Source organism: Equus caballus, chromosome 5 (assembly GCF_041296265.1).
Source record: "Equus caballus isolate H_3958 breed thoroughbred chromosome 5, TB-T2T, whole genome shotgun sequence".
NCBI lineage: Eukaryota > Metazoa > Chordata > Mammalia > Perissodactyla > Equidae > Equus > Equus caballus.
The window spans coordinates 103,935,991-103,955,967 of record NC_091688.1 but is presented as its reverse complement, the minus strand read 5'-3'; the positions used below and the strand labels follow the sequence as shown (position 1 = coordinate 103,955,967).

At 45.9% G+C, this 19,977-nt stretch overlaps 1 protein-coding gene across 25 annotated transcripts in view; it reads left to right on the top strand.

Moving 5' to 3' along the window:
- NFIA (nuclear factor I A) overlaps positions 1-19,762 on the top strand; it is a 520,959-nt gene extending 501,197 nt beyond the window's left edge. For 13 of the 25 annotated variants that reach the window (XM_070267567.1, XM_070267571.1, XM_070267580.1 and 10 more), the window contains one exon: positions 17,127-19,762. In XM_070267567.1, the coding sequence (XP_070123668.1) occupies positions 17,127-17,144 (18 nt within the window). In that variant the 3' untranslated portion in view covers positions 17,145-19,762. Of the gene's footprint in view, positions 1-11,361; positions 11,698-17,126 lie in introns of all 25 variants that reach the window. The other 12 variants (XR_011438921.1, XR_011438924.1, XR_011438925.1 and 9 more) reach the window with 2 other exon arrangements.
- Positions 19,763-19,977: the final 215 nt, after the last annotated feature.

Here is a 19,977-nt window from a genome sequence, read left to right as displayed (position 1 = left end):
TCCCGAGCCTCTCTGACGCTGAGAGGCCACATTTCCAAGGCTGTAAATTAACCCCCGCGTTCCGCCCGGAGTTGTGTGAGGATGCAGCACGGTCGGGCTGCAAAGCCCGCGGAGCTGACGGGCACCTGCCCCCCGTTCATCCTGGGCCCGGGGACCGTGGCTGCCGGAGGATGCCCGGGAATGCTCGTGGGCGGGAACCCCGGGACATCTGGCCGCTCCCCGTCCTCCCGTCCGTCGTCCATAAGTCGTGCTGTCGGTCCTCTCCTCAGCCAGAGGAATGAAGCTGATTAAGAACGTGCTCAGCATGCTCCCAGGGAGCAGGTTAACGCTCGGCTAACAGCTGCAGTTTCTGGTCGTGAGGAGTAATGCGCTGAGGAATGCATGTGGAGTTTCTTTGTATGTTATAAACTATTAAACTTTATGCTGGATGAGGGAGAGAAGAAAAAAGTCTCAGTGCAAAAACAAGTTCTGAACCCAGGAGCACAGTTGCTGAACGTTTATTTTGTCAGATGCGCAGCTGACATAATCAGTTCTAATGGGGTGGTGATCCTCGTTGAATTGCAGATTGCGAGCGCGGGAATCCCACGGGGGCTTGAGGCCGTGCGCTCGGCGTTGCTGCGGCAGCGGCCTCTAGCCAAGTTGAAGGGGCCCCTTCCCTGCGCGTTCCCAGCACGTGCGCGCGCACGCACGCCTCTGTCTGTCCCCGGAGCTCTGTGGAGAGCATTGATTACCTCCTTGCCGCAGCGCAGCCGTGCCTCTGCTGGCTTTTCCCCTTTGCCCTCTGCCACCTGGGTGCTCCCCTCCCCTGCAGATAATGGCATATCAGATCAGTCTGCTTTGCTGCTGCATCAAGACCCAGATCAATTTATTGACTCTGTCAGAGTGGCTGCTACAGTAATTGTTACAAGAGAAGAATGGAAAGTGGGAACGTGTCCACATGAAAAATAAAAACGACGTTTTGTTCTTTCCTGCCCCCTTTGTTTTTTGCCCCATAGATCTGTATGTGTTTACACAGCAGAGAGCACTTTGCTTAAGTGACTCAACTCCTTCCACAGGATTAATTTTGACACGTAGGGTGCCACACGACAGCAAGAGCGTTATGGGAAGCACGGACTTCTCTGGGACGGTGTGGACCCGAGCGGGCTTGGTGTTCCTTCTCTCGTCCCACTGCTTTGGGGTCCCATCAAATCACATTTCCCTGACTGACAGTACGGAACACCTCCCATCAATACAATTGATTTTGTGCAAAAGTACGAGGAATGGTTTTCAGCTGAGGATGGACAGATTATGGTGACGACAAAGAGGTTTCAGAAATCTTATTTCAGTTTAGAAATCTAAACTGGGAACTAAGGTGCTGTTACCATCCCAAACACAAGCCTATTTGGTATCCTCAGAAAAATGATAGTACTAGAAGAAACTTACAACAAGTGAAATATAGATTCAGTTGAGGCCAGCTATGAACCTGAGGATGGAATAGCTGTTTTGAAAAGGCCATCGGCTAATTTTTTGTGGGAAATTTTTGGTTAAGTGCATATCTTTGAAAGACATTTCTTTAAAGTTCAAGTTTCATGGCTTATACCTGTAGACCCTAACATAAATCCTATGTGAAGGGACAAAAGTGAGTGGGTGTCATTTGTGACCTGGAAATAAAAGGTCAACCATTGGATTTATAGCTTTTTTAGTGAAAAGAACATAAAGATTCCTGCCAACTGGAGTCAATCCATATTTTAATGTTTCCAAGTTAAGATTATAAAATCAAGGGATTAGGATCATGCTGTTCCGTGAAGGTCAAAAAGTAAATGTGATGGCCTTAGTGTCATTCCCATGGGGCAGAAGTTAATATTTCAAAACCATTTCTCCACTGGCAGTCAAGAGATGAATTGTCCGTGGCCATTAACAGAGGTAAGGGAATCCCACTCTCGTGACTAAATTTAATGATGATTATTACACTAGTCAACTGTATTGTTAAATTACTCGGCTGTCTTCCTGTAATGTCCCCAAACAGTGATAGTGGGTTGATTGCCATCAAATTATTCTCAGATACGATTGTGAACAAGTTGAGATGGAGGATCGTGGATGAAGGCTGCCTTGTGGGAAAGGAACTTGTACTGTTTTATGGATAAGAGCAATAACGTAGCACCTTACACCACATGGAACGTTCTTCTAAAACCAGGAGTCTGTGACCCTACAGACCTCTTGGTCAGTATGATTCACCAGTACGAGTTTTTTAAATACAAAAAAATGAACACGCCTTTCTTTTATTATGTCTTTTTCTGTTGCACGGCCCCTGCCCCTCCTCTTTCTAGGAAAAAAACCCATTTGCAGGTCCTGTTGTTCCTCACGTTTTTGGAGCTGTGTATCCCGTCTCCTTTGAATTCTTATTGAGAGAAGAAGGGTTATTTAAATGTCTTTATAGGATGACTCAGACACATGTACCCCATACCATTGTCAAATCCACTTTAAGATAACTGTATTTTTCAAATTTAGAGAAATCCAGAATACTGAAGCTGATAATTTCCTTAAAGATTATCTACTCCAGACCCCGTCCTTTTTCAGGTATGACTTTAAGTGCATTTTGGAATAAAGTGCATATCGTTTTAATAAAGCAGCACCTCTGAGAAAGAGCTGAAGCCCAGTTTGGTGAGACAAGGTGGAGCTCGCACTGCGGGCCAAAGGCAAGCGCTCACAGTGCGGGGTCTGACTCCAGGGAGGGATGGGACTGCCAGGTTGGTATGTGGCTTAGGAAACGGGTGCATGTCTTCTGTTCCACAAAGGTTTTATAAAAGCCCAGGTCCAGTAGACTGCCCCGGGTGCCCTGGAATCCTGGGGAACAAAAGCAAGCGGCTCACAGTCCCCTGCAGGATTTGTCTTCACGCGTGGCCACGTGGCCCTGCGCGCATGGGTGTGTATGGAACCTGTGCTCTGTCTGTGCCCCTGGATGGCTTTGGTTGCATATTTTTCTAACTTCTGTCCTTCTCAGTGCAGACAAAACTTAAATTTCCATCCACTCTCCCAGGCAAGCACTTTAAAGTGCTTCTGTAAGAGGCAGGGGGTAGGGAGGACCTTTGATTTGAAGTTCAACATTGATATTTGTAATTTTGACTAATTTCTGTGCTCACTTTAATTAAATTGAAATTGTTTAATAAGAATAAAACTAAAATTGCTCATTAGGATTACTTTAACTTGACAGGCTTTGTATGCCTTTCTGGACAAATATTTTGAAATATAGTGACAATGAAGTGGTGAGAGGTACAAGTTCACATCTTAGGATGATTTCCATATCTGCCGGTTGTTCTCTGGTGTCTGCATAGCTCTGAGGGTTGCTGTTTGTCACGTCGGTACCGTTCAGCTAGGGCCATGCCGTATCTCTCAGTTGGCCTCTTCCCAAATATTTTTTCCTATCAAAGTCTAGAGCTGTACCAAATTCCCTTCACCCAAGCCTCCTAATAACACCCTTCTTCCCCTCTCCCGGGCATCTTCCAGGAAGGCTATTTGCTTAGCTTGTCCCCTGGGCCTTGCGTCACAGTGACCTTTGTAAACCAAGAAGGGCAGCGTGGAGCTTCTCATGGAATTCATTAATACTCCTCAGCCCTGGGGTCAGTGCTGTCGAATCTGCTCTGTCCCTTTGCACCCTCCCTGTCTGCTCTTTGAGTTGAGCTCCATGGTAAGATGCGAGATTGCATCTGCTGAGTAACTCACTCTAAAAGAGTGGAAGAAAGAAGGCAGCTTCTCCAAATGCCTGATCCACTTCCAGGGGACAGCTTGTCCTCTTCATCCTGTGCCTTCTGTGTAGCTCCATCAAGCGAGCATGTTTCCACATTTGGTGTCCCCTGTTTCTTAAAGAAAATTGTAGAAAGATGAGGCAACGGTTACCGTAAGATTCAGCATGAATTAAATAACATTAGGTCTGCTTCTACCTAACCACGTATTGATGATTGTAAAGCTTTTTGAACTACCAAGTCAACTATCAAATTATTTTGTCTTCAAAATAATTAATATCCGCATAGATAAATTAAATCCTCCAGAAAATCTGGAAACCATTTTGAGTTTCAAATTCCTCCCATCCACCATTTTGCCAGAGTTGCTTTGAAAAAAAGTAACATTGGCAGTTATGTTTAATTTGTTTCCTATAGCAACCCTTAACAGCAGAGGTCCAAAGGGCAGTGGAGAATGAGCCAAAATTAGACAGATGTTTATGAAAAAGAAAGAAGAGAAACTAAAACTAGATGAAAGAAGGAACACGTGATTCTCAGTAACTTGGGTTGGCTGACCGCTGGAGGCTGTCTCCTATGCAAGTTGTCCTCTTCTGCAGATTGGCCAGTCGGTCCTGACTGAACCTGAGAAACTCAGGGCTGTGAGCCCCGAGTCCGCTGAGCCGCTGTGACTAAACTGCTGCCCAATAAGAAACCAGTTTTACCACCCGTTTCTACCGAGTATCATCTAAATGGGTTCCACTTTTATGCCTGTCCTTATCCGGTAGAACAAACTTCCTGTTTTCATAGCAAAGGGTTTTATTTGGAAGCATGTTCACATCTAATTTGTTTTGAGAAAATCCCTAATGTTTTTCAGCATTTGAGCTAGGCTCAGTTCAGGAGATTGAGCAAAAAGCATATAGCCAGCATACTCGTGCTATTACCATATTTATCCAAGAAAAATGACTGCCCGTTGCTGCACTCAGTCTAGCATACAAAGTCTCTGTCTTCCCCATGCCAGGAAAGAAACTGAAGAAGAGAATGAACAGCATCAGCTCTCCACCGTCCAGTTAAGAGACAGCAGACCCTCACGTGCTATTTCATTTCATCCTTGCGGCCACCACGCTAGGAAGGTGGTCTCAATCCCTTCCTATCAGAGGCACAAATGGAGGCCCAAATTCACCATGGATTCAGTCCATCCACCCCAAGCCAGGTAGTTTCTTCTCTGAACCTCCACAGCAGCACTGACTTTTGGCCTCCTTGTCTGGCTCATCACACATCACTGCAGGGTGCAGCTGCTGAACTCAGGCTCCCGCGAGTGCCACAGCTTACAGTCTGCTGGGCACGCGCACCTATGAGGAAGAACTCCGGCATAAAGAGATGCTGGAGAGTGACTCTCAGGCGTTGCAGCATTGGTTTATTACTGCTCTACAGTAGTCTCCCCTTATCCCTGGTTTCAGTTACCCACAGACAACTGTGGTCTGAAAATACTAAATGGGAAATTCCAGAAATAAACAATTCATAAGTTATAAATTGCACACTATTCTGAGTCGTGTGATGAAATCTTGAAATCTCACACCGTCTTCCTCCATCCTGACCAGGAGGTGTATCATCCTTTTTGTCCAGCTATCCATGCTGTGCACAGCACCCGCCCATGAGTCACTTAGTAACCGTCTTGGTCATCAGATCAGCTGTCACAGAATCACAGTGCTTGTGTGCAGGGAACCCTTATTTTCCTTAATTGGCCCCAAAGCACAAGAGTAGTGATGCTGGCAATTCGGATATGCCAAAGAGAAGCTGTGAAGTGCTTCCTTTAAGTGAAAAGGTGAAAGTTCTCAATAAGGAAAGAAAAAAAGTCTTATGCTGAAGTTGCTAAACTCTACGGTAATTTTTATTATAGTATGTTGTTAAATTACTCTATTTTATTATTAGTTATTGTTGTTAATCTCTTACTGTGCCTAATTTATAAATTAAACTTTTCACAGTATGTATTCATAGGAAAAAAGCATAGTATGTATAGAGTTTGGTAGCATCCATGGTTTCAGGCATCCACTGGGGGCCTTGGAATGTATCCCACAAGGATATGGGGGAACTAGTGTACCCACTGTCTTGCTAGATAAACTCAAATTCAGAGAGAAGTTGACTGGCATGGTCCCTGGTACTGTTTCCCCAGGTCTCTTTCCGTTTCTGTTCACAAAGACCGTCTGGACTCCTGGCCTGTGCTTAGTATGGGGATTGAGTCTCAGCCTCAGTCAGCCAGGGAAACACCACTCTCCAAACTGTTCCCTGTGAGCATCAGAATCCCTCCTCAACTCTTCCTGGCTGTAAACCAAAAATAGCCATTTCTTCCTCCCTAGTGTACCTTGATTGGCTGGAAAATCCCTGAGAGCTTTTTGACCTCAAAAAGCCTTTAGGTTTTTTCGTAAAATAATGTGGGATCCCTTCTGAGTCAGGGACATTTATCTTCATGACACTTTTAACTGCATTTTCAAGGCAGAAGAATAGTTTAATCAAAGCTTAGGTTTTATGTTGGGAGATAATAAATATGAATGACCATTTCCACAAAGAGCTGAAAATGATTGCAGAGAAATTCGAAGTCATGGCTCTGGAATTCTAGAATGCACGTCTAGAGTCTGTTACCTTTTAACTGGAATGCTAACTCCACAGCCTTACAGGGAAAATTAAGAAGATGCAGCTCTCTTGGCCCCCGCCCTGTTTTTCTTTTTCTCTTTCTTTGACTTTATAGTAGCTTTGAGGAAACTTTCAATACCAACCACACTTGGGTGCTGCCTACTCTGCATCTGCAGTGCCTAAGAAAGCTGTGTAGGTTCCAGCTGGAAAGCATTCCTCCGCCATGCCTTGGAAACTCGCACACCACAGCCGGCAGAGTTCAGAAGGAGCCCGTGTAAATGAGGCTGAGTTATAGACTCCTGAGCAGTGTTTTATCTTGTTTAAACCTGAATTTGAACTCGTAAACATGTTCCTGAAGAACACCGCAGAAGGACTGATGCAGTAGAACAAGAAGCCATATTTTAGCTCAAACAATTTACTTCTTTGAAAGAAGGAGAAATCTTCAAGTACTTTTTCACTGAACCATCTTCTAAGGTAGCACAAGGTGGCACAGCTGCAAGATTTTGGTGATTGCAGAATCAGATGGAAAGTTAATATGTGTCATTTGAACTTCCGCCATTCTTGCAAATGAACGCTAGAATCTATGGTGATTTAACAAGAGAAAAGGGTATTTAAGGAGCCAGTGAACATAGAATTATCATCCAATCTGTAATTGGTTTCATTAAAATAAAGCAATAGTAGAGGAGTGTAGCTATTCCAGATTCACACTGTGTGAATGAGTGCTGAGTCTGTTCCTAACTCAGTTACTGGGAGAGCACCACCAAGTAGAATCTACCTGAAAGCAAAGTAAATGATTTTGTTTGCATGCTTGTTTTTATAGAAAACATCCTTAAATCTGTCTTTAGCAATCTTTGCATATGATATTTCCACTGTCTCTAAAGTCATTACTAAAATGATAGAAATGGATTGAATTTTCTTGCGTTAGAATGATGTTACCTCTCTCCAAGAAGCATGGATTCCCAACAGGGAAGCCAGATAACTCTGTTGACCACGTGCACGCTGTACGCATCCAGATCGTGGTAAGACCCTGCACTCAGACTGTTGACGCTGTGGGACCGTCACCTTCACACAGCTCCTCACCCCTGCCCCACCAGGGGGGGTCCTACTCACTTCCCTGAAAGTGTTCAGGAAGAATCTAATTGTTTATAGTAATGAATATTGCTTAGTTGTAAATTTCATCTACAAATTTAGAAGGAAATAAATCTGAACATAAAAAGCGTTTGCTGTTTCAGCATTTAAAAAAAAGTACCGTCATTTGAAACCGCCAACTCCCTCATGTGGGTTTGTTTTGCAAGTCACGTCTTAACAAAGACAAGTTTTGTTGCCGTAAAACCCTAAATCCTACCCTGTTTTCAGAAGGAGGAGGAAAGCATTGTTCAGGATCCCTGGTTTGCCCTTTTGGGGTGTCACATAGAGCTTTGGCGGGGCCTGGGGAAATCATCCATTTTTGTCCAGGTCATTGGCTCGGATGAAGCCCTGATCTGATCATGCTGTCTAGATCCCATCAGTGCAGCCAGTACAATGCTGCTTACATGTCGGGCTAGTATTTCAAAGTCATTTTTGTCTTGTTGTATTTGTTATTTGCTCCCCAAATGCTGTGATAACTGATGTGCTGAGGCCGTGCTGCAGATAAGCGAAGTTGGATCCCTGAAGCCACAGGCTGGAACTTAGGTCTCTGACTTTTTCCATGGTCAAGCCTACACTGGCCTCGGTGAAGGCTGTGACGAGTTTGACCTGCCAAGAGCACGTCTACACTGTGAACGAGGGAGAGACGCCTCCTGGAATCAGCGACTGTGGGAGCCGGCCGGGAAGAAGGCACAGGAGTGGAGGCTCTGTAATGTGCTCAGCACGGCCTCGTGGGGTGCCTGGGGCCCCCACTGCTGGTGCTCAGGCTGGGACTGAAACCAGGGTCGCTGACTCACACTGTGCTGTGTTCCGTCTCACTCGTTCTCCTCATGGATCTGAGGACTGAGATGCTATGGCTTCCTCTACATTCTGTCCACGTCATCCTGCAGGCCTCGGGCCATCGGCTCGCGAGGGAGCCATCTTCCAGCCGTGGATCCGGCCTTTGGTTGCAGCTGAGTGCTTCTTCTCACTTCCTCTCCTAATCCCAGTGAATGGAGGAGGGAGGACTGCTGGTTTGTGTAGCCTTTGAGAGAGGAGGCTCTGCCCGAGTTCCTACAGGGGCTCAAACGCAGGTGGGGACAGGAGAGGACTGGCTTGAGGGGTGAGCAGAGGCAGGAAGTGCGACTGAAGATGACAGGAGGAAGGATGCGGGATGCTGAACAGAGGAGGATTGAGGGATGAGAAGCCAGGACCTGTGATCAGGGCCCCGCCAGCTGGGGTGGGAACATCCTAAGGCGGCAGATGCCATCCAGTGCTGAGGGCTCCTTGGCTGAAAGGAGAGTTTGGGAACTGGTCTCTGGCAGAGTACCAGATCCTCTGTCATTCAATGGCAGGATGTCTCTGGGAGAATTTTGGGAATAACGGCTTTTCACTTTAGTGTCGGTTTTCCCCTTGCTAGACTCCATCCACCTGCACAGTTGAACGTGAACTCTCGGTGATAGAAATGCTGCAAACCTGAGTCCTGTTGGGAAGAGCCTTCAGCTGGGGGAGCCGGGAGGGAGCCTGGCAGAATGACCATTGTAATGTGGCCACGCTCTGCTGAGCTCCAAGCCACAGCCCCAGCCTCGCCTTCAGACAAGAAGTTTACCTCCTGGGCCACCACCGGGCCAGCCCCACGTGCCACTGTCTGCACTTGTTAGACAACAGGCACTTAATTAAAATCGGAGTCTGATGGGTAGAAAACATACATTTTTCTCATTTCATAGCTCCCCAGGAAACCATATTCTCTTCCTTCCCTGCTCTCCCCAACTCTCCCGGCCACCAAAAATAAAAGAAGGAAACACTAGGAGAAAGATTATTTTAATGTTGAATCAAAGATTACAAAGGGCTGGGCTGCCATCCTTGTCTTTGCCCCCAGGGCAGGCCAGTAAGAAAGCCTGTATTGTATCTTCAGACCAGAGCCGGCTTTTTTATGGCTAACTGCCATATGGAAAAAGGTTTGTCCTGTATCAGGGTGTTAAAATACAACATTTAATGAATCTGTAGCTAAAATCTTTCTCTTTCTTTTGCAATAAAAGGGGTTGCCTGATGCCTTCTGATATTTGGTTGGACTTTGTAGAATCGAAAACTACAAAAGAACAAATAATAAATACAAGACCCAATACAAAGTGAACGGCAGAGCACCGTCCACTGCATTTCCCACAGTGGAGCGTCCAGCGCTCTATCTGGGCTCCACCCAGAGATTCTGGTGGCGCCATCATGGCTAAGGAGATGGGGACTCGGGGCAATTTCATCGGCTGTTGCCCCTTCATCCCGTGCTGCACCTTGGAGCTCCAGCAGTTTCCGTGGCGCGGGCTCACTTTAATGGGTAGAATCTATTTTTCATGAAAAAGCAGGAAATAAGCTGTCTCTTTCATAAAAAGATTTACAAAATGTAATCATTGTTGAAATATTCCCTTTGAACTGCCGTGTCCACGGGGGTCTCTGGCTCCCAGAGCCCAGCTTCATTAGGGCCCTCGCAGGCGGCTCCAGAAGGGCAGGTAGGCTGGTGGGGCTGCCTTTGAAGTCCTGAATGAAAGAAAGGAAAGCACAATAAAAAAGAGCTGTTGATCAAGCATAAAATACTCTTTAAGCTGACAGAATAGCAGCGTTAACACACCCTAAGCTGCTTTTAGTTTTTCCCTTTTTTCCTCACATTTTCCTGTGCTTTGTGTACAGTGGGGGTTTCTATTTTATAAGAAGTCTCTGATCTGTGTAGTATGCCATTCGCTAACAAAAACCGAAATAGGATTGTTTCTGTCCCACTTGGTTGCCCGACCCTCACCCCCCTTCTGAGGCTGCATTTTAGCCTCCAAGTCCAGGGCCAAATGCCGCTCACAAACTTGAGCCAGTTCCTTTTGTGTTGCTGGTTTCACACTCTGATTTTAATACTGCAATTAAAGACAGATTTTTATTTTCTCAAGAACTTTCTCTTGCAACTGGGGAATGGAGCTGACACAGCTGCTACTTTTAAGTGAGAAATTCTGTCATTCAAGAAGAGAAGCCGCCTGTTGAGCCATTCCTTTCCGAGGGAGCTGGTCCCCTCAGTTCTCACGTGGGCCTTTAGGCGCCACCGTTCAGTCAGAGGACCTCCACCTGGCGTTCTGCTTCTCTGCACTTGCCTCTCTCTGCTCGTTTAATCCCCACAAAGACTGATAAAGTGATCTCCATTTTACGGAGACTAAAACTGAGACCCAGGTGCTAGCCGACCTGCCTAAGGTCATTTCACTCGTCCGTCATGGTGTGCGGCTTTAGTGATGGGGTTCTGTGAACTGGATTCCCGCCTCCACCACTGTGCACAGCCCCCCAGGAGGTCTGCAGGGCAGAGGCGAGTGAGCCAGAGCGCAGTTTCCAACTCAGAAGTCTTTGCTTTCCTAGGTAAAAGATTACTGGATGAAAATGTAAAGGGAGACCAAAAAAAAGGTATTTGAAGGTGAGGCAGAGACTAGGGCAGATTGGAATCTGGTGAAAGACTCAGACTTCGGAACAACAGTCGGAATAATTGGCTTGTGTATGTGCTCTCAAGGTTTGGAGGTGCTGGCTGGCTTATTGGGTAAAAAGATGAGTGTTTTCCCATCTTGAGGTTTGAAACAAATGGAGGTCTGGCTGCGAGCAGCATGGGCCCTCTCCAGGGAGCAGTGGTTTGGACGACTGCTCTGGGCTTGTAGTGAGCAGGCAGCAGTCCACGGTACAAACTTTGCACATGCTACCAAGGCCACTGGCAACAGCTCTTCAGTCAGAAAGGCCCAGGCAGCTCGTGAGACCTGTGTCCCTCGGGAGAGGGCCTGTCATCTGGGGGACGTGGATGTGTGGCGGGAGCGTGGATGTGGCACAGCCGTGCTAGGACTCATCTGTGTGAGAGCCTTGCTGGGGAGCCGACCTCAGGCTTTGGGAACCTTGGAAACAGCTCGTTCCCTCCTTCCTTCCTCAACAGTGTTTCGTAGGGCCTGCTCTGTGCCCACCACAGGGCGAGACACTGGGGATGCCACCTGCAAGAAGAACGTCAGTGTTCTCAGGGAGCACACGGGTAGCTGCAGTTCAGTGACCGTGACAGAGCTCAACCCCGGACTGAAGGCCTGGAGAAAGACCCTGAGCAAGACGGGACTGCCATCTGAGAAGGCAAGGACTAGCGGGTGTTAGCCAGACCAAGCAGGAGCTGCAGCCCGTGCCAAGGCCCAGCGGGGGAGAGCGCTTGGCTTTGGGGGATCTGGAAGAAGTTTAACACAGCACAAGTGTTGAGCACAAGCGGTGAAAAGATAAGGCCACAAAGGTAAGCAGGGCCAATCTCGGCCCATTAGCGTTTTAATAGTTTCCTGCGCAATGAACAAGCTTTGGTTTAGTGTTATTGAAAACAGGCTTTCTTTAATTAACAAAATCAGGCAGGAAAAATGACTGTGGAGATCAAAGCCTCTGGCTGGCAGTACCAATAACTGACTCCTGTGTACAGAATGTCACCTTTTTCAGAAGAAACCAGGGTGAAAACTGTTCTCCTCTCGTGTGATGCAGAATGGTCCTCGCCAGTCCTCTGGGGGCCCGAGGACAGAGACCGCTTATTGAAGTTGCCCAACTATTCAGTGGAAAAGTAGGACTCAATCCTGGGTCCTCGGACACTGGACACTCCGCCTGATGAGTTGACATAAGTTCATAAAGCTCTTACCGTGAGGAATCCTGAAAGGTACAGAAGTCTAAAACCCAGTGCCGTCTTTCTGCACGATGACTCCTTGAGAGCAGGTACTGTGTTGATTGTGCTCATTGTGTCCCCAGAGCTCAGCATCCAGAGCGCCAAGCACACAGCAGTCTCCTCCTACTTGCTGAATGAGTGAAGAAATGCTCCAAATGGGGTATTCCAACATGAGAACCTAGGCGTGTCCACTCAGAGGCCCTGTCCACTTCCACTGTATTGGAAAGGGACGGAGGAGATGACCAGGCTTTGGCTGATTTGCCAAGGACAACTCATTTGGGCTGATAGCTCATCCAAACAAGAGCAGGAAGCCAGAAATGACTGGATTAGTGTGACCCAGTGGAGATAGCATCTCCTCTAGAGGGAAATGAGAATGGTGATGGCAGCTCAGGACATGTTGGTGGGCAGCATCTTCTTTTGGGGCCGATGGAGAGTCAGGTCTGCGGGTGTGGGGCCCAGGTCCCCTGATTTGCGTGTTTCTGTTTTGTGTGTGAGTGTCCTTAGATAACCCGCCTTGCCTGGAGAAGAAAGCAAAGCGCCACACCCGGTTCTGGACTCCACATCAACAGCCTCCTTCCGCACTGTTCAACTTCGCCCTGGGGCCTTTGTTTAACTTTTTAATTTGGAAAACAGATTCTGCTGCATCACAGTCTGTTCCGCCCTCCCCACCCCCACCTCCCCCAGCACCCTCTCCTTTTTTTGCTTGAAGTGAAATATAGCTATCTCAGACAGACTTGTGTTTCCTTTTGTTTCTAAATGTGCATCCTGCCCTCTTAGTGAGGCAAGTATATCAGAGGCCTTTTAAAAAGTCGTTATTCTCATTAGGGTGTTTGTTGTTAACCAAGGAGTTGAGTTGTCATCACCTGTGTCTCGGCAAGCTCATGACCAGATTTTGGAAGACAGCCTCAGTTTCCGGACCGCTCTCCTGTGGCAGAGGAGGGGCGGAGCCTACCCTGTCAGGTGCCCGCTGCCCCACGGGCTTCCTGCTTAGGATGCCTGCTAGATGCTGTCTGTGGGTCGTAAAACCTGACCACTGTGAGTACTCCAGGGTCCCGGCAGAATGAAGTTAGAACTTCCACGGAGCCGTAAATTACGGGGCGGGAAGTGTGATAAAACTCCTTAGAGCACGCAGGGGAAGAAAGTCGCCCTGCAATGGTTAAATGAAATTTTATAGCACGTTCACTGTGGAGCTGTTTTGCATTACATGAGTTGAATACCTTAGAGACGCCACATCTGCAGGCACTTTATTAAATCCTTAGTCAGCACTTTCCAACCTGATGAGATTACTTCTTTGACTGGAGAAGAGGAGAGCTGAGCTCTGGTCCTGGGCTGCACTCCCTTTTGATGTTTCACCTTGAACACTGGGAGAGGACAATACCCTCCTCCCCCAGCACATCCCAAACTGTAGAAAGTGTGACTGTAACAGAGTGATTTTACTTAACTGGAGGCTTTGTGGGAGTGGGGATTTATGGACCTCCAAGACAGCCACAGCTGAGCTTTCCTGAGAAAAAAACAGATCAAAGCTCTGTGTTTACTTCCTTAATGTAAATGTATCGAGATAGCATCGCCCTGGATGGTGGTGTAGTATTGGAGCTCGCTGCAGATAAGGACAGAGGCTCCTTTGTAGTCCATCTGGATACAGGAGGTTGGATTAAGGGCTATAAAATGCAAAGGCAGAAACCATGTGAAAGGAAAGCTTATGTCAGTAAATGAAGACAGTTTTTTGACCCTTCCTAAATGAATTTTATCATGGCAACATTTTCCCATTGATTTGCTGCTCAACACCAGCAATTTAACAGTCTCAGATTTCTTCTGTATTTTTCCTGTATGACCCAAGAAGAAAATGCTCAGAATCATTCTTCAAGTAATGCTTTCTATTATGCACTGCTCACATAGAAGATTTTATAAGAAAATTTCACAAGAGAAAAATGGGCTTTTCCAAACATTATCTTATCCATGTAGTGGTGTTAGTAGTTCATGGAAGTTTGTAGAAATCAGGGGCTTATGCATGTGTGACTGTCACTCTCATCAAAATGGAATTAGAAGCATCTTTAGCTACAAGTTGATCATGAGAAAATTCGGAAAAATGGATAAAATTGTTTTATTATTATAACTGTTTATCTGCCATCTCTGCAGGTAAATGATTTAATGAAAGAGACCTCATCCCCCTCAAAAAATAATTCACTGTGTGCTTCCCTAACCAACTGACTTCTCATTCTGGAGAGCCTTGGTCAAGGAGCTGGGTTAATTGTCATGAAGATTAGTGTGATGTCGAAATAAGTACTAATGGTCAAATTATAAGAGTGAAAAAGTTTAAGAATAGGTTTTGGTTTGGGCCTGAAAGGGTTAATTAAGTTTTTTTCATGGGTTATTAAAGACCCCCAACCCATGCCTTCAGGAGTCACATTGACACCCCACCACAGGGCAGCTCGACCTCGATTGACATGTTGCTGGTCAGAGCACAATAGCCTTCTGTGTCTGCAAATCATTGCTAAAATCATCTCAAGGAAAAAAAGTTTGAAAGCTTTAACGTTAGACAAAAGCCAAGAGCTGCAGTGTGCAGCTCAAAAACCCGGAGTCAGCAACTTCTATTGATTAAAAACTAACCTTTAAAGTAACTCTGAGAGTGTGTGGTTAGCATTTAAATTTAAACATGTCATGAGTTGATTTGTGTTACTGAATACCAACTCAGAAGGAGTAACATTCACATCGCATTTTTTTTCTAATTCCCTTAAGCAGCTAAAGTATTTCATGAAATGTCAATAGGGCAAAAAGAAAAAAAGGGCTGGGGGGGCGCTGTCGATGCTGGGCCTTGCAGTTTTCTTTCCCATGCAAATATTCACCCCCCAAAGAAAAGTGTGGAGAGTGAAACACAATAATTAGTCCTTTGTCTAACTTTCCCAAGTGCCAGAGAAAGACAGATTAATTAAACATACAACAGTGTTGGTTTTTGGAGTGGGGGTCTTGCTTGCTGTGTAGGTCATAAATTAGGCAGAATAAATACTTCAATGTGTTTGCAGTGGGCCTGCTACGTCAGAGCCGCTGGAAGGCTGGTGGGAGGAGAGCGCAGGGTTTCTTGCTAATGATAGTCACGTCTGGGTCTGTCTGGTTGCTCTTAGCAACCAGACATGATGTAACACCAGGATGAACTTGAACTTGGGGGACTTGAAAGGAGAACAATAGACCAGAGCAATCAATAAAGCCTATTTCAGTGAAGGATTACCGAGCTGCTCTGGGGTAACCTTGTCGGCAAGGCACACGCTGAATAGTAAGATGTGTGAAGAAACTTTTTTTTGCTTTGCTTCTTAAGAGAAGTGCAGAGGCACTGCAGATTTTTGTAGCTCTGAGTTGTGTCCAGAAACTGTGGTACGGAAAACTGCTCCCCCTGCTGACGCGCTGGGCCCCGTGTCAGCTTCAGGAACGGCTAGGGAGTGTCAGTGTCAGACGGAGGGAGTCTGGAATGCCACGGCTGACTTAGAAAGGGTGAGAACAGAAATCGTAAGCATTATCCGCCGTACCCCAAGTCTGAGACCGTTGTCCTGGGAGAACGAGGCTCCACAGGGGCCCAGGGTCTGCTCTGGGGAGAGACCTCCCCAGGTGCCGTTTGGAGTGTCCTACCCTGTCCTCCCGGCCGGTGAGGCTGAGGCGTGGGTATGTGCCGGGATGGCGTCCTTCAGGCCCAGGAGCTTTCTTGTGGTCCTCAGAGCATAGGGTCAGAGAATGACACCTAAAAAGCATGTGTAGCATGAGTGGTTCTCGGTTTAGGCTAGGTTTCTCAGCCCCTCTGGAAATCAAAGGTAGCTTGTGTGACCAGGAAATTCTGCACCGACCCCCACGTAGCCATGGTCTCGCTGTTGATCTGGATCAGACCAATCCTTCCTTTACCGACTTGATTCTCTTGGACATAGATGCACCTTCATCTGACTGAAGCAACCCAGAGGTAGCCCTTCCTGAGACTGTCAACTCAGAGAATTCAGAAGCATGCACTTTTGCTAGAAGTTGATGATTTTTCTGTGAATAATGATAAATGCGGTGAATTTGGCAGGGTATCTCTAGAGAAAAGCTGGCAAAAGCCATGTACTTTTTCTTTCCCTGAGGAGCTGACTCTGCTGTTGGACCACAGTGGCTCACTCTGTTTAGCTCACAGAGAGGAATCCTGGCATCGAAAGTGTTGCCCAAAGCTCGTCCGCTGAGGACTCGTGGAAGGAGCAGGCAGCTGGTAGCAGGCCCCGCAGGCACACAAGAGGAGGGGCACTGGGCAGCAGCCTCGTGCCGTCCCTCTGCCCAGAACAGGAGTGGACAGGGTGCAATCTCAGTACCACTCGGTTACTTTGTGTCATTTTTTGAAAATACTGTTTTAGGAATATTGGCCTGAAAGGAGCATTTTACGTTGTAGCATCTGCCTCAGGCACAGGTAGGGAGCTGGAGTGAAAGATGCTGCCACGCACCTGAGCCACCAGGCTCCTGGCACCGCACTTCTTCCCTTCCCCTCTGCTGTCTTGGGGCCACTGTCCATCCTCTGCCTGCTGCAAGGCCATGGCAGCCACTCAGTGCGCCTGCTCACTGGGAGGAGGCGCTGTGAAACCCCAGAGCAGCCTGCACCACCGCGGGGCCCTCCCTGCACCCGTCCCCTCCACTTAGTGCTTCCGTGTCGAGAGCTTCTGTTCCAGGTGCTGTGCTTGGCACTGAGGATACAACGAGCAACAAAACGATCAATCCTCCTGCCCCCCCCAAAGCTGCCCCATCCAACGGCCAGTCCCGCATGTGTATTTCAAGTGGGCACGAATGCTTTGTTTACAGGGCACGCTCAGAACATCGCAGACTCCAGCACCGCCGCTGACTTCCAGCTTCAGAGGAGTCAGATCAGTCTCCGTGTCTCAGGATTTACTGCTCATCGTTCCTTTGCTTTTCCCAGCAAATCCCTCCTCCATCCTGATTGCATGGGTGGAAGGGCAATTTCTAAAATACATTACTTTCTAAATTCTACCTCTAATTGCACTTTTCCTTTTGTCTTCCAGTCCTGGTACCTGGGATAAAAGTCGCAGCGTCCCACCATCCACCAGACAGACCACCTGACCCCTTCTCAACTCTGTAACACGGACGCATCCTCAACCCAGCGTGGTTACAACCTCACTGTCAGTGGGAGGGAGAGTCAAATCAACTCGTACATGCAAACAGCGAGCATATGGTCAAACAGCAAAGGCCATCACCTTTTGGGATTTTTTTTTAAATACTTTAGGGACTGTTGTAATTTTCTCATATGGTGCTGGAAATGGTTGGGCTTTGTAACACTGAGGTGTGTCCGTGGTCGCGTGAGCATTAGGCGATGTGGCGAGGGGAGGTGTGCGCTTGCTCACTGACTCCCCGTGGTCACACACCCTCCTTACGGAGCCTGGCCGTTTCACAGTATTTCATGGATTTACCCACAGTTGTGCACCTCCTCGAGCAGTCAGGAGGCACACAGAGAACTAAATCTTTTGTAGTAGCTGAGATCTGCAATATATAACTTACGGGACAGTCAAAGGGCAATGTTTTTCTGTAACATATTGGAAAAAGAAAATGCAGTTATGTTCCTTTCTTGTTTTCCTTTAGTTGGGTTTGGTTCAGCACTTAAACATGTAACACGGCCCGCAAGGACAGTGAACCACTCACGTCGCAGAACAAATCCGAAATGGCAAACTACTACTACTACTATTCAGTTTTTTAAAAGTTTTGAAATGCTGCACTTACATCTAAAAAACCATTTTTTTCAACAATTTTCAACAATGACACACAAATTCACATGGAAATGGGGAAGATGGTCTGTTTTGACAGAAACTGACAGGAATCAATCAAAACAATCGAATTTTGAATTGAGTAAAGTGCAATTTCATTGGATAGCTAAATATCTTTGTAAGATAGAGATTGTTGAAAATTCTATTTTTGTTTTTCAAGTCCTTCCACCCCAGGACTCTAAATTATTGGGGTAAAAAACAGCCTTGCAAGAAAAAGGGGAGCTATTTTTGCTTTTTATGTTTTTTATTGTTAAACTTGTATCCCTTTAAAAACTGAAGGAAAATTTAAAAAAAAACAAAAAAACAAATCTAATGGTGCTTTTACCACAATATGTTAACTACATTAAATGCTAATTAATTATTTTCTGTTATCAAAGCACATAACTAAAATGAAATCATGGTATCTGTTAATTTTATAAGCTAGAAGTCACTATAATGGATAATGCCAATTCTGAGAATATTTACATGTATTCGGCAACATAGGATTTATCAGTTATCAGACACTTCATTGTACCAGAGATTGTCCAGAAATTTTAAAGACCTTTGCGCCCCTGAACTGGGCTATGGGAAAAAAATAATAACAAAAATGAAACCAATACTGACACAAATGCTGGTACCCATTCAGATCAGGGTACTTGTTAGGGAAAAAAAAGTTTGCACCCCCAAATGTCCTGTATCTTATGTAAAAAAACACAAAAAACAAACAAAAAAAAAAAACAAAAAAAGTGCAAGTGATTTTTCTACCAGACAGCGAAGCGCGCCTTGCTTCCCGGGCACCGTCAAGAAGGTTCCTGTGCTGTACGTAGATACGCGTCCTGGCGGCAGCCCGCCAGGGAGAGGCTCTGCATGTTCTAGTGTTAGTCGCTAATTTTTATATAGTTAATGTAGGATAAAGTAGAGTGCATTAAGACACAATATTGTAATCCCTCCTTAGGCACTTGCCTTTAAACTATGTTTCCAGCCCTTCAGAAGGGTTCTACTGCTGTCCTATACAATCAAGTAACTGAAATTCTTGGGAAGACACTTTGCTCCTCATCTTTCCCCCGAAACGATGTTGTTTTGTTTTGTTTTTTTTCCTTAATTTGCACGAAAACAAAAATTCCATATCAATGTGCCTTGCCCTGGATAGCGATTATTTGTGGAATTGTTGCACACGCTCCTCTATTGAAAGGGGTTTTCCCTCGTCAAGCATTTGGAGACACTTTTTGTAAATGTGACTTTACGTCGGCCATCGTCAGTTTCCACACCTAGCACTGAGTAGGGTTAGTCGTTCCGCAGATAGGCGTAGTCTTTATTGTCCTCGTGGTCAGTGGCAGTGCTATTCTGAGATCTGTAGATGCTTAGAATATCAGTATTTTGGATGTTGCTGCATTTTACAATTTATTTGGAGTCTTCCTTTATTTTCCCCCCAGATATATGAAAATATGCAATACCTGCTTATATCGTGTAGAAAAGCTTAGCGATTATTAATTTTTCTTTTATTTTTTTTATTTGACCAAAGTCAGTGCTGCACTTGACGCAGTGTGTTTTAGATGTTTGTCTTTGTACTTTTTTTTGTGATTTTTGAATGCACGTGTGCAGGAAGGGCTCCTCTTAGAGAAGCAGTCAAACTGTGAAGCACTGAGCTGACCCTGCTTCAAGCAATTTTGTTTTTACAACTGTTCCTTTCACAAGCAAGCCTTAAAAAAAAAAGACAACTTCCTTTTTCTTCAGCTCCCACACCCCATTTTTCTTAGCAGACTGCAGTCAATCCACATTCAATGAAAGTATATAATGCCCATTTTTATATGCACGTTTTTAAACTTCCAAGTTCTGAAAATTGTTTACTGGTTATCTCTATTTAAGGAAAAAAAAATAAAATAAAACATTTTGGATTTTCATACGTGTCTGATAAGTGGTTGAGTAGTCGTTGGCGCTGTTGTACGGTGTGATTGTCAGTATATGGTGTCACTTCCTATAGCCAGCCAGCATCCTTTGCCTTCCCCCATAGCTCTTAGCTGGGCATTACTTTATTATGACATATGTGCACTAAAAAAAGAAAAAAAAAAAATAGCAGCTTTCAGTGCTTCACAGTGAAGGGAAAAAGCCTAGACAG